Source organism: Primulina eburnea, chromosome 7, assembly GCF_022965805.1.
Source record: "Primulina eburnea isolate SZY01 chromosome 7, ASM2296580v1, whole genome shotgun sequence".
Lineage (NCBI taxonomy): Eukaryota > Viridiplantae > Streptophyta > Magnoliopsida > Lamiales > Gesneriaceae > Primulina > Primulina eburnea.
Genome location: NC_133107.1, coordinates 6976112 through 6991110, shown reverse-complemented (window position 1 = coordinate 6991110; position 14999 = coordinate 6976112). Strand labels below are relative to the sequence as shown.

At 31.3% G+C, this 14999-nt stretch overlaps 2 protein-coding genes across 2 annotated transcripts; both read right to left on the bottom strand.

The window, feature by feature from the left end:
- Positions 1-245: 245 nt before the first annotated feature.
- LOC140837033 (probable serine/threonine-protein kinase At1g54610) lies at positions 246-4293 on the bottom strand. The gene is made up of 7 exons (XM_073203013.1): positions 3707-4293; positions 3071-3355; positions 2674-2991; positions 2299-2519; positions 1991-2098; positions 1800-1905; positions 246-1664 (listed from the first exon to the last, which is right to left on the bottom strand). Exons 1-7 carry the CDS (start codon positions 4034-4036, stop codon positions 1323-1325), a joined length of 1710 nt encoding a protein of 569 aa, XP_073059114.1. The 5' UTR covers positions 4037-4293; the 3' UTR covers positions 246-1322.
- Positions 4294-5240: 947 nt separating this feature from the next.
- On the bottom strand, positions 5241-8803 carry LOC140837032 (uncharacterized). The gene is made up of 3 exons (XM_073203012.1): positions 8559-8803; positions 7925-8005; positions 5241-5879 (listed from the first exon to the last, which is right to left on the bottom strand). Exons 1-3 carry the CDS (start codon positions 8715-8717, stop codon positions 5544-5546), a joined length of 576 nt encoding a protein of 191 aa, XP_073059113.1. The 5' UTR covers positions 8718-8803; the 3' UTR covers positions 5241-5543.
- Positions 8804-14999: the final 6196 nt, after the last annotated feature.

Sequence of the window (14999 nt, the reverse complement as noted above, 5' to 3'; positions counted from 1 at the left end):
TCCTATCATGGTGTATGTAACTAACCTCACTATAAAGTATTTGCAAATCTACATACAGTGCTCCTATATATAGATTCAAATATGAAATCAAGATTCTCTTATTTATTTATTTTAGAAAAGCTTGGAGACATGCACGTATTTGCCAAGTATCCAATAAATATTTGTGTGCAATTCAAGCGTGGGAGGTTTTGGATTTATGTATATCAATCTATGTGATGTTACATTCAAACAAGCACTCAAATCTTCGATCCTCATATTATCAATGTCAAAATCATGACCCATACAACCCACATTAAAAGTACACATAATGCTTTCCTACTCTCTTCTAGCTAATATTATAAATTTCAACCAATTTGTTTCTTCTCCTTTGTCAACCTCTTGTGTTTTGATCATGGACACTACCATATCTTTCCCTTACTACTCCGCTTCATACGCCGAAGCACGATTCGACTTCGAAGATCGTGCCAAGTCCTATAGTTTCAATGGCCCGACTGACAACCCGGAGATGAAGAGGAGGAAGAGGGTGGCCGGATATAATAAGTTCGCCGTGGAAGGTAAGTTCAAGTCATCGTTAAGAAACAGCTTTAAGTGGATCAAGAACAAACTCACGGATAATTTCTATGAATGATCCTGAGGTAAAAGAAGAAGACACAAGGTGTTCGATTGGCTGCTTTTTCAAGAAGTTTTTGCTCCAACATACATGGCTTGCTTCAAGTGTATGATTATATATATAATCAAGTAATTCTCATCTAGTTTTGAATAGTTTTTTTTTCTCTCCTCCCTGTTGAGGTTCTGTAATATATATTTGGTTTGTGTACTTGTGATGTTCTTTTGGCATTAATATACATCACTCGATTGTTTTTGTACCCTTTTAAGCTTGGAAAATGCTCTCGAAACCGGGCCCGATTGCAGTGGGATATTCCTCTAGCTCCATCTCAAAAAATGGTGAATTTCTTTGGGTGGTCTCAGGCTCTCAGCAGCAACTAGTTCTAAAACGTTGAGCAAAAGATAATCCACGAAATTTGAGAAGTTAAAGTAGATTTCAGAAGCACTAGACTTGCATGATCAGATTAAATCAATCAGCATACAAGTTAAACAGTATGCTGCAGAATCATGGCTTGGTTGATCTGATCAAGATCCATGAAACAAAGCTATTATAACTTACAGCAATATGAAACATTTAAATATATAAAGCAAGACATAAGAAAAAACTTTATTTACTTATCATTAGTTGATGTTCCGCTTCTAAAAACAAATATATATTGCGTCATATCATATCAAGAAATGCATCTAAAAGTATCATGATTAACAAGAATAGTGGCTTATTGATCTTCTAATCCAAACAACTTCGAGATCTTTTCGAGATCAAGATTCCTAAAATCAATGTTCGAGATAGACCTTCGGTAAAGTCTCGAATTACTCTCTTCAAGGTGATGAGCAGCCTCGGTCAATGATGCTAGCAAGAGAGGATAGTTCTTGATGTTCTTCAAGGCATTAGGATGAGCCTCGGTTTTTGCAGATCGAGTGTGCTGAGAACGAAATGCTGGTGTAGGCGAACGTGGTGGAATTTCTTCGTTGCTGCTCGGTTTTGAGCTTGAAGATTTACTTGTTGAACTATTGAAAGTTTCTTGGATTTGGGAGGAGTTCTTGGCCATATTGATAACCTGTAAATATAATATATTATTGATTCTGAAATTTATTGTTGTTATTATTATACGTATAATAAGGTATATACAAAATCAAATCAAATCATCAATTTTTATTAAATGAAAATGTAGCATGAAATAATTCATCACCACCTTGGTGTTGAAAGCATATTCTCCGATGTGTTCAGGGAATGAGACCTTTCTTTTATGGCGTGCTTGGATTTCGTGAGGTTGTAGCATTTTGTTGAAGTTCTTATTTCTGGTGGAAATGAAATGAAATGTGAACAATGAAACATTGTCTAGAAACAAGAAAACATGCCACATTTTGTAGTTATATAGCATACCTTTTATCCATGGATTGAATATGGCCATCTTCCTCTGCCTCATTTATGGGTAGACCAGAGAGATCACACGGCAATGGGCTCGTCTTGAAGAACTGTGTCCAAAAATCACTCAAGAGTAAGCTTTCTGCACTGTATACTAGTTTCTTATGTAGAAGATAGATACCTTTGAAAAAAAAATACAGAGGAAGCAGTGAAAATTTCGGCATAAAATATGCACGAATAGGGGAGTGACAGTGCCTATCAGTCTGTCATTCGTTAAGTTCAATCTCAGGATGCATTGTACTATGATTACTTTCTTTCTCACTTACTTCATTTTAAGGGCAGAAACAGCAGATCCACGATTGGTTGGATCAAGTGCTAGAAGTACTTCCAGGAGGCTGAATGCTGACTCTGGGAAATACGAAAATGTTTCTCGGAATTTTGGTTTATATTGTTGTTGGGGTCGAAAAGTTGCCGGTGGCTTCAATTTCTTCCAGTAATCCTCTGATGGACAACCACAGAGCTTGAAAATCTTGTGAAGCTGCTCGATCTTAATACAAAAAAACGTCATGAAAAAAATAACAGAGAGTAGATTAACCACCTCACTTCACAGTTAAAATAGGATCATTTTAGCATAATATAATGTTTCAATAGCTATGGTTTCTGGTACAACTACAACAACAAATCATGAGCATTTTGTTTACCTCATTGGTACCCGGCATAATAGGTCGTCCAACGAACATTTCAGCAAGAATACATCCTACACTCCACAGATCGATTCCAACTCCATAATCTGTGGAGCCAAGTAGTAGCTCTGGAGCTCTATACCATAATGTCACTACTCTGCTCGTTAGGGGGCGTTTCGGCTTATTTTTATAGAAATTTGCTAACCCAAAATCAGCAATCTTAAGCACACCATTCTTGTCGATCAAAAGATTTGATCCCTTTATATCCCGGTGCAAGATCCCCCTCTCATGACAATGCTGCAGACCCCCAAGCAATTGTTGCATGTAACACTTGACCTTCAATATTTAAAAGCACCATCATTTCACGATTCAAAAGTAAAGTTTAGCGGGACAGTTTTCTTTTCTTTTTGTTTACCTGAGGTTCCGTGAGCCTTCCTGCAGGACGAGCGATAACTTTCATCAAGTCTGAAGGCATGAAATCGAAAACTAAGTAGAGACTATATTGCATTCTTGATGTGGCTATTCCTTCAAGCTTGATGATATTGGGATGGTCAAGTTTCTTCAGTACTATGATCTCTCTTGCCATGAATTGCACACTTGCAGGTTCTGACGTATCGAAACGAACCTTCTTTAAGGCCACAATCTTTCCTGTATTCTTTTCCATAGCCTTGTACACGTTGCTGTAGGTTCCCTTGCCTACCTGCAAATATAGAAATCTATAAACCGTACGTTTTATCACGTGATAAGTAACCAAACCAAGTCTCGGATAAGAACTTCTATCTCAGCAAACTTTGATAATACAAACTTCTTCTCCGCAGCTATCACATATGTCATCGTTATAACTTATATGGGACCAAATTTGATACTGTTAAGATGAATAATTTTATTTTTTCGAAAAAAAATCTAGTACCACTACCAACCAATATGAAAAATGATAGATTGCAATCTAAACCAAGAGAGAAGAATAAGAATTTTAGCTCAATGCCCATCATGTCGTAAACACATGCCTGTTCTTTATATTTGTAGTGATTCAAAGTTCAATGATTACCACCTTTGCAAGCTTATCATATGAATCAGCAGTCTTTGGAACCAAGCCGGCCAAAGCATCTTTCGGAACGTTTTCGACTAGCCATCGAGGCCATCCCCCAACAAACTCGTCAGCAGCGATGTTCTTAACCGATGTCCTCTGTGAAATGCCTCCACCACCAACTGAAATGACCGCATGGAAAGCTTCATCACCACCCTTTACCGAGTTATTAACATTTAAACTCTCTCCTTTTTCGGGCCTTTTGACATGATATCCGTACTCAAGTTTCAACTTATCGAGGCCACCTCTTTGTGGGCTGTAGGGGCTGGTCCCTTTGCCATGAATACACCCCATTTTCCACAGAGAATCTCAAATATTCTCGACTCTACGTTAGCTAAGGTGTCTAAATGATGATAATGACTAGGTGATAACATAGGATGCATGAAACGGTGACATTTTGTGTTTGTTTAAGACTGATATGAAAATAGCTGGAAAAAAAGACAATAACTTGAAGCCGGCATTTTGTGTAAAAACAATGAAGTCCGAAAACATTGTAAGCATTCCCAATGAAGTGGACTGTTTCGTCGAGAAAGTTACGTTTTAGCTGGATATTGGACTCGTATATATGCCTGAATAAACCCTCAATTTAATTGAGAAAATCCAATATAGAAATCCTTCTTTGAATTTTTTTTTTAAAATTAGTTTCTGTTTATTAGTTACAAGATGAATAGATAAATTAAAAATGAATGTAATTAGTACCAATAGGAATTATCTATTCAAATATTTAGTATCTATTAACTTAGGAAGTGAGTTTCGACCGTCTCACGGATCTTAATCTGTGAGACGGATCAACCCTACTCATATTCACAATAAAAAAGTAATACTCTTAACATAAAAAATAATACTTTTTCATATATGTCCAAATAAGACCTATGAGACCGTCCTCACACAAGTTTTTGCCTAACTTAAAAGCCGGAAAACGAAATATAGGCTTGTAAAATATCTTGGTTGTATATCTTCAAATTTATCGAGCCTTATAAAATATATGGGTTTATATTTTCAAATTAATTGAATCCACAAGACAAAATGATATATACACATATAAAGGGGGAGAAAAAAAATAAAAAACTCGAAAAAATCGTGGGGATTCTAATGTATGACGAACATAACCAATTTTTGTCATGATAATCGACAATCGGTAGTATATAAGATATACTGAACATCCTTAAATAACTCAACCACTTCGCCAAAGTTGGACCATTCGAATCGCACACATTCCATCAAGAGAACCATGTTCATTTTTCATCCTACACGTTTAACCAAAATTTTCCCCCTCTTACTCTTTCTTTTTATATATTTTTGAAGTCATTTTCAGATAGATATAAATCTATAATCAATAAACTACCATTCATTGGTTAATATGTATTCATTTGAGAACGTTTAATACAACCAATAATATTGAATAAACATCTAGTCTCCCTAATAGACCAATTACATAATATGCCCAAACCAAACACCCAAGGCATCTTATGTAAAAATCGAGATCACAAAGCAGTAGTAAAAATTAAAAACAAATCACTTGAACTATATGCAAAGAGTATATTTCATGCATGCAACATCTTGATATTGTTGTTCCTGAACAAGAAAACATGGTGAACTACTAGATGAATTCAAACATGAAAAGTAAACCAATAGCAGGTATATCAAGCCAAACACACCTTCAACTGGTAGTATCAACTGGCTATTCTTGTCGAACGCTTAAGTGCGAACCAGGCTCTTTACAAACTTAACTTTCGCATGTATTTATGTTCGTACCAAGTTCACGGTGATAGTTCTTCGATTACAAAATGCAGATTAGGTTTCAGCATGGAGAATCATGCCCAGGACTATCGGGATGCATATCCATTGAAGAGTCGTTGGAACTGGGAGGATTTGGGTCTCGGGTTTGGTTGCCACTGTTCGACTGGTGATAGTGTTGGAGACTACGGCGGACAGGACTAGAGAGAGCATTTGAAAAAACGGAGTTTTTTGTCTGGTCCGAGATGCCTGAACGGAATCCTTGTCCTATAGTTGCTGGGCCAAATGCGTTAACAGATAATGCAGCAGCTCCCGGTATTGCATTTTGAGTCTGTTGATGCTGCTGGAATGGCAGCCTCGGCGATGACGGAGGTTCATCGGTCCCATAATCGAGCTCATTCTGCACGTTTGTAAATGTAAGGAGTTCGACAAAAAAAATAGAAAAATTACATCTTGTAGTCCAGTACGTGTCAAAATTCTAAGGTCTCCAACAGCTTTATCCTCCGTTTAAACTACAAAAGCTGGTATGACAGGGAAACAAAGGATATAAATGAAATGGAAGATGAGAAACTGAATAAAATGAGGGAAAGAGGAGACCGGAGCTAGAGCCAAAATGACTCGGAAGAAAAATTAAATATAATACAGCTCGCCATGCATGAGTATGCATCAATTTAATCCATCAACTTAACAAACCAAAGATTAGCATTGGAAAGAATATTTGTTGTACACACTTTTTCTGCCTCATAACATTTTCAACTGTTGAGTGTGATACTGAATTGCTAAGCTTCTCAATTACCCATCATGTCAATCATCTCAAACCCTAACAACTGAAGTCTGCTTTCCAATAGAGATTTTAAAAGCAAAGACCAAATGTCCAATTAAGCTAGATCAGAAGGTTTCATGAATTTCATACCGAATTCCCAATTCAAACAAAGGTTTTTTGCATACAAAAAAAAGTATTTGTGAGTGTAGTTCGTATTTCACAATAAATTGAACATTACATTAAAATCCATGGCATTATTGCACAGAAGTACGGTATCTAAACATATTCAGGAGAATAACTTGCTAAAACCTGAACAAATCATTAAAAAACAAAAGACAAAGAAAAAGGGGAAGTGCATTTTCTTCCTATATATCTTAAACTGGTACTTCCGATATTGAGATACACGAATTACTTTATGAACATAAAGAGTGAAAATCCATGAGTTGAAACACAAGTACCCATATAATAATTTCATATGAAAAGGTTCAGCAGCTTACTCTGACCTTAATTCATGAAAAGATTCGGTCTGGAAACTCACAAAATCATACTTCCTCGCTAAAAATTGTATTTCGAACTTCCAGAGTTGCAAGAAAGTTTAAATTATTGTGAAACACCAAAAAGCATATAGACACTGATTCAAATTTGAATCATACAGAAATTTGTAAGAAATTTAAAAAACAAAAAATAGGAGTAGATGATTGAATTATCTAAATAAATTGACAACCAAAAAATAAGAAAATAAATGCAACTTCTTAGGAATGTCACGCAGAGGAATATAAATCCATAGTATCTTAGAAAATTATATATGTGTGAACCGAACCGTCATACAAGATCACAAGCAGAAACAGAAATCATGAAATATCTAAGCTAAAATATGACACGAAGTACTCAAAGAGGAATCAACTGATTCAAATCCCATCCACTTGTAGTATATAGTCGCTTTGTTTTCAGACAAGATATTTTTTGTTGAAAATGTCTTGTTACATATGAATGTGCTAAGTTCTGTCACAACATTAATTTATAACTTTCTAACAGCATGCAGGTTATTTTAAAATTTAAAATGATAGCATAAAAATAAAATAAAAATAACAAAAACATTTTTCGGGTGAAATTTAAATTAAAAGCAATGATTACGTTAAAAATGTGAAAATGGATGAATATAAGTTTCCCGAAATAAAATTTTATTTTTGGGAATGGAGAAGATGATTGGAAAAGCACACCCTAGATTGTAGGCTCTATGACTATTATATATTTTGAGTTTCTGATGAGCCTTCTTTACAAGTCAAAACACTACCATTCAGGCCCACTGGATACACTAACCTATCAAGTTAATTGAAGCTACATCATCAAAACTCGGCATATCAAAAACCAGAGACAGCTGACACAAATGATAATAAGATGCACTCTGACCCTTCTCATGGAAAAAGTAGTGAGCCAACAAAATCACATATAGTTATACAAGAATATAATCAAAGATGTCTTCAGTAGTAATTTTCAATGCAATCCGAAATCAATATAGCTGAAGCCAATCACACAACACTACCGAAATTAACAAATAAACTAACTAAAGAAGGCAATTATCCTATAAGAATCAATAAAATGCACTGTATAAGAATTAAGCATAATGATAGATATATAAAAACAATTATGCATCACAAATTCACAAATGCAAGAGAAAAAACCTGTAGATATGTGAATATGTCACCAATCGTCACTCTCAACCCATCTTCGTGTTGTCTCAAAATCCAATTATTAACTTTTTCCTGCGCAAAAAAGGAACAAGTACTAGCTTTGATCAGTTATTTACTACCAACGCAATGACACATTAAGCCATAAAAACTGATAGAAACTTGTTTACACTTTCTTCAGCACTAAAAATTGCACGTGTCTAATTTGTGCTTCTAAACTAGCACTCACAAAAACGCAAAATACAATTTCTTAGCAATATTTGCATAATCATATACAATTGAAAACAAAAAACGTAAAAAAAACAAACAAACAAACAAAGTAATCCTTTCAAAACATACAGATTTGAAAAACTTACATCAGGAAAACTTATCACCTAAAAAGTTAAACTTTGTTACTGTTACACATTACTAACAATCATACTCATTAAAAAATTAGAACCAGTATTAACACAATTTACATACATCTGCACGCATTAGCCCAATTTCATCCATTCAATTCTCATGAATCCGGTAATTTCTAACAAACGTTGAATAATTAAAAGCTACACAAACCACAAAAAATGCATACCGACCCAACATGATAAAGAATTGAGGAAGAAAATAACAAAAAGAGAGCAACACAACAGACCATAGCGTGGCGTTCACCAGCCTGGAAGGACAGCCGCTGCTGGTGCATGGCCTGGGTGTAGAGCTGGGAGAGAGAATTGGCCGCACCACAGAAGGTGGTATACATGCTCCGATCCACCTCATCTAGCCGCGTCGCATCCGATTTCCTCTTCCTTCCCATCGAAATTTATGAAGAAACCCTAGGTTGGTGGGATAGTGTAGATAATGGGTTTGCTCTTCCTTTTTTTTTTCTTTGGAAGTTTGCAATGGAAACGCAGGCGACGCGTATTTATAGAAGACGTGGGGTGGGATGAGGTGGAGGTAGTCATGTCAAAACGGGTTGGCGGGGTGGGCCGACCGTCACCCGCCGCAACCCATCATTAAGCGGAACGGGGTGATCCGGCCCGAATTTTGACGGGCCTCTAAATGACCAACTCAATCCAACCCACTTTGGGCCGTGAGTTAGGCGGACCGACCCGTTTATTTTTTTTTAAAATAAAAAAATGCTAAACATTATCGCTGTAAACATAGAAGAAAAATATATTTCAATCAAATAATTTCATAAAATACTTAAAACATTGAAATAAGAAATTAAGAAAGCTAGTCGAGCAAAGAGACAGTTGTAAATTTTATAAAATATTATGTGTTCAACAATACACATAATTAGCAAACCTCCGTCGGGTCCACAAAATTTCACTGCAACTCGTCAGACTTCAAACGAAACCACTCTTGGGTTCACAAACACCAACTATGCTTAAAAATTATTTTTAGATTCATGAATAAAATTTACAGAGATTCAGATTTTACCAAAATGAGTGATGGAGGCGAGGCCCATGAAAAAAATAAAAAATAAATAAGATAAGAGAGTGATGGAGGCGCATGAGACTTATTCCAATTTTTATATAAAACTTAAAAATGTATAATTCTACATTAATTTGGCGGGCTTTGGCGGGCCAGCCCACCCCGTTTGAGCTCGACCCGTCTTGGCCCACAACCCAAACGGGCTCAACTCATTTGGCCTGCCTCCAGACGAACTGTTATTTTATCAACTCAATCCGCTCAATTTTTATAGCGGGGTGGACCGGCCCGATGGACCTAACCCAATTTGACAAGTATAGGTGGAGGTGCGGTGGGGTGGAAATGCCACGTGGCCACTTTTCAGCGCTTGTTCTAAAAATTATTTCCAACGAAAACAAAATAATTCATAGTAATTAAAATCATAATACACTTGTTTATTATACTTTTGAATTATTTCTTATTAATAAGATTTTCAATATTTTTAATAAAGAACTGTATGTTCCAAAAAATTAATTTTTTTTATATCTCCATCATTTTAAAAGAAATTAATGAAGTTTAAATAAAATTAATTTATATGAAATCAATCATTCAATATTATGATCAAATTAAACCTTTCTCAACTAAAAGATACAAAAATGATCCATAATGACATATTCTTACTATTGAAGTTTTGATTTATGATTTTTGAAAGTATAATATTCATCAATGATAGAATTTTAGTCGATACTTGAAGTAAATTTTCTCTCGAAGATAATTATAAAAAAAGTCAGAAAGTCATCTCCAATTATATTTCGAAGAACTGTTTTAACATATTTCATAGCAAAAAAATGCACGTTTTGTATTTGTCGTGGAAAAAGAAAAATTTAAAACTAAACTGATCAACTTGTCAATACATATTTCGTAGCCGAAAATGCATGTTTTGTATTTGTCGTGGAAACATGAAAATTTAAACTTGACAGATCAACTTGTCGATAAAATTATAGTACTGCAACTTTTTTGTTTTAAATAACCATCGACACAAGTCTGAGATTGTGGACATTTTTTTAAAATAATTACGACAAATTATGAATTTGTGTTATCTTCCAATATTAGTGACTTGTTATTGATCACATTTTATTACATGTGTGGATAATGAAATAAAAGATACAAAAAAAAAAAAAACTGATATTTTAACGTAGTTTCAGTCAAAAAAACTACGTCTACAAAATCGCCCTCAAATATCATGAAAATCCACTAAACAACAAGAATGCTACAATTGTAGGAGGACAATTTGTTACAATTATACAACATGAAAATATCTCATGATCGTGCTTATCATTATTCAAATGAGGATACTAAATGGAAATCAACAATCATATCAAGATACCAAAATATATCAATAATCCAAAAATATCACATCATCATATCAATATATCACAACGTTCAGAATCCAAAAATCTTATACCAAAACTTTGACAATATAATATTTTATATATCCATCATCCTATCTATTGGGTCAATTTGTCAATCAAATTATATTGTTACAACTTTTTATTTCAAATAACCATCGGTACAATTATGAAATAGTGGACATTTTCTGAAAATCTCGTGACAAGCTATGAAATTGTGTTGTCTTGCAGTATTAATGATTTGTTCTTTATTGTAATTTATACATGCTTGAATAATGAAATAAAGAACAAAAAGATATCAGATTCATAGTTCGATCAAATGACATACGTCTACGAGATCACACTCATATATAAAAAAAAATCCACTAAACAACAAGAATGTTACAATCATACAAGACTTAATCAAACTAAAATACTCACTTTTTAATGATGTCTTCATGATAAACATGTTCAAAAGATTTCACTTGACGAGAATAAATAGTAACACACCTCTTCGATAACTGCGAATTGTTTTCCCCAGAAAATCTCACATTTCTCTCTTGGCAATGAATCATTAAACTTTGAAAGGATGTGTGCACCGCTTAACAATTGAAATTCTAAAACAAATAAAGAGTAAGGTGGTGCATGTGTTTAAAATTTACAGAAAATCATTTCACACGAGTTTAGCAATTCCATTAATTATACTTCTACTACTCCCTAATTTCTCATAACCCACCAAAAAAAATGCAACAATAACCCTACGAATTTATGAATATCTCTTTTTTTCCCACATAAAAATCATAAAAACAGAGTACATAATAACCTTACGAATTTATGAATATCTCCCTTTTTCCCACATAAAAATCATAAAAACAGAGTACATAATTAGATAGTGAAATTTACTCATCTTGATTGATAAAAAAAATTAGAAGATGAATTACAAATTCTACAATTTTTCAAGCTCGTCGGCCTCCCTTGTACGATTTCTTCTGTTTCTAAATCTCGATGCTCTGTTCTGCCTTTTCATTTGCCTTCTCGAATGAAGGCTCCATTTACAATTTTATTTTTTTGCTCATTAAATCTTTTTTATGAATTACATATTCAAAGTTTTGATTGATTTTATAAGCAATACATGTAATTTTTCAGTTATACAATTTAATAAAATAATTATACATATAACATATATATTTGTTATAGATAAATTTTTTCATATTTTTTTGAAATCGTACTATCTTTTAAAATCAAAATTAAACTCTTTACTTTCAATTCTTTGTTAAAAAACTCATAAAATATGTTAGTTAATAGTTATTCTATTATTGTACATATAGTTATAAATTTTTCATATAACTTTTTGTGATACTATAATTTATTATTTAATTAGAAATTACACTAAAAAATATTTACAAAATTACAACAAAATCTCTGGAAAAAAAATTAGAGAGAAAATTAAAAAGATAAAACATTTAAATGTAGTACAAAGATAAGTTATTTGATAAAATTAATATAAGAGTTACATTCTATTCTTGAAGTGTGTATAGAAGGTTAATTTTGTCATTGCACAATTAGAAAACAATACCTTTATCCATACTTTTATAGGTATATAGAATATAGATATAGATTTTTTTGAAATCGTACTATCTTTTAAAATCAAAATTAAACTATTTACTTTCAATTCTTTGTTAAAAAAACTCATAAAATATGTTAGTTATTCTACTATTGTACATATAGTTATAAATTTTTCATATATCTTTTTGTGATACTATAATTTATTATTTAATTAGAAATTACACTAAAAAATAATTACAAAATTACAACAAAATCACTGGAAAAAAATGTAGAGAGAAAATTAAAAGGATAAAACATTTAAATATAGTATAAAGATAAGTTATTTGATAAAATTAATATAAGAGTTACATTTTATTCTTGAAGTGTGTATAGAAGGTTAATTTTGTCATTGCACAATTGGAAAACAATACCATTTATCCATACTTTTATAGGTATATATAGGTATAGATAGATATATAGATAATTAGAAATTACACTAAAAAATAATTACAAAATTACAACAAAATCACTGGAAAAAAATGTAGAGAGAAAATTAAAAGGATAAAACATTTAAATGTAGTATAAAGATAAGTTATTTGATAAAATTAATATAAGAGTTACATTTTATTCTTGAAGTGTGTATAGAAGGTTAATTTTGTCATTGCACAATTGGAAAACAATACCCTTTATCCATACTTGTATAGGTACTAGCAAGAAGCACGTGCGATGCACGTGTATATTAATTATTTAATAAAAATTAAAATTTGATTTTTTTAAAAAAATAATTTGAATCATTTTTTTTATTTATATTGTGTTGATAGAATAAGATTCACAAAACACACTTTTAGTAAAACACATTTTTCCTATTTTTAGTTTAGTATAAATAGTTCTTTTTCTTCCTTTGGATTCAATTTTGGAAGCTTCATTTCTCGCTGTAAGCCGAACAATGAAACCTCTCCATTTTCTGAGAAAAGTTCTTATGAGTCTTAGCATATTGGTTTAGTATTTTGTCATGTTAGACGAATAAATTAATTAAGAACTTATATACTTTACTTTCAAAATTGTTTCTCAATTTAAAATTCAAGCAATTGATTTTAAGTTATATAATAAATTATAATGAGCATAATATATAGAATGAATTGAACTGAAAAAAATTTTGAAAATATATATATCTGAGCACCACGTATAAGTTATAATAACATAAAAATCAACCAAATTATGGATTTTATAAATACATAAATAATAATTTATATAAGTGAAGCACACTAAGGACAAATAATTATCAATTTAAAATATTTGTGATTAACTCATCAAAATATTATCAAAACTAATTAAATAATAATATTGATAATAAAATATAACCTATAATATTCAATTTAAATATTATTTAACCTCCTACATAACTTTTTTATCTTTTTTTTAGAATTATATATCATAGATAAAATTAATTTTCATATACATTAGTTAATGAATAATTTTTTAAAAAGTGAATAATTTATATTTTTCAGCAAGCCATCAATTACAATTATATTGTGTATTTGTATGCGTTTAGTGATTGTATATTGTTGGGTCAGAAAAAAATTTAGATGAGGTGAATAAACTCTTTTAAAAATATTTGCTTTTAAAATTTGTCTTCAATCGTTTTTAGGCGGTTGAAAGATTTTCTCAAACGGTTAGAATATGAACCACGTGAAAAGTGTGGAAGACGATTCAATATTTTTCTAATGATATTTTCAACCCCGATTGGCCATCTAAACAACAAGATATAGTTTGAAATGTAAAAACTTGTAAAAAGTAAAGACACGGAAATTTTATGGATGTTAGGAGAAAAACACTCATACCTCATTCTTCTTCTGTTGAAATGATTCCATTAAAAAACTTGTTTGATATATAATTTTTTTAAAAAAATTACTACTAAAATATTTAAATTTCTTATTATAGCTAACTCTTAATTTTCTATCAGATTCATATTTTATGACATTATTAGTATATTAACAGTCATGATTATTGATATAAATTATACTGAATAATTTATTAAATTATTTATTTTCAATTCTTAGTTAAAATCATAAAATATATTATTATTAAATTTCATATTATTATATACTTATCATGTTATTGTACTATTGCATATATAATTATTTTTTTCTTATATCTTCTTGTGATACTATGATTTATTACTTAATTAGAAACTACAATAAAATATAATTAAAAAATTGCATTAAAATCATAAAATAACATGTAGAAAGAAAATTAAAAGGATAAAATATTTGAAGTTAATATAAAAATGAAATATTTGAGAAAATTAATATAGGAGTTACAATTTATTGATATAAATTATTACAATCAATGTATATTGTAGTGATAATTCATTAGCATTTGTTAGACTATTAATTATATATTATGTGAAATAATTAGGCTATTAATTAATTATATGTTAGGTGGAATAAATAAAAAAATTTGATATTTCATTTTTACACTTACAACAATTAGAAATTTACAAATATATCTTTATTGAATCTAGGATTTGTATTGATGAGGAGGTCATTTTTATCTTTTGACAATTGAAAAACATGGCCAATGATCTACACATTTGTAGGTATATAGATTAAAAAAAATATTTTTATTATCTCTAATGTATTTTTATTATCAAATATCAATTCAATTTTTATGTAATATTATTTTCAAAGTTTCTTATGTTGCAATTTTTATTAAAAAATAAAAATACTATTATGATCTTCATGTATTTAATG

Excerpts from the sequence above, each read along its gene's own strand:
- LOC140837033 (XM_073203013.1), bottom strand. The coding sequence starts at position 4,036 with ATGGGGTGTATTCATGGCAAAGGGACCAGCCCCTACAGCCCACAAAGA. Across the intron at positions 2,992-3,070 it reads GAAGGCTCACGGAACCTCAG|GTCAAGTGTTACATGCAACA; the intron begins GTAAACAAAAAG and ends TAAATATTGAAG. Across the intron at positions 1,665-1,799 it reads AATATGCTTTCAACACCAAG|GTTATCAATATGGCCAAGAA; the intron begins GTGGTGATGAAT and ends TTATATTTACAG.
- LOC140837032 (XM_073203012.1), bottom strand. The coding sequence starts at position 8,717 with ATGGGAAGGAAGAGGAAATCGGATGCGACGCGGCTAGATGAGGTGGAT. Across the intron at positions 8,006-8,558 it reads CTGGTGAACGCCACGCTATG|GAAAAAGTTAATAATTGGAT; the intron begins GTCTGTTGTGTT and ends TTTTTTGCGCAG. Across the intron at positions 5,880-7,924 it reads ACATATTCACATATCTACAG|AATGAGCTCGATTATGGGAC; the intron begins GTTTTTTCTCTT and ends ACAAACGTGCAG.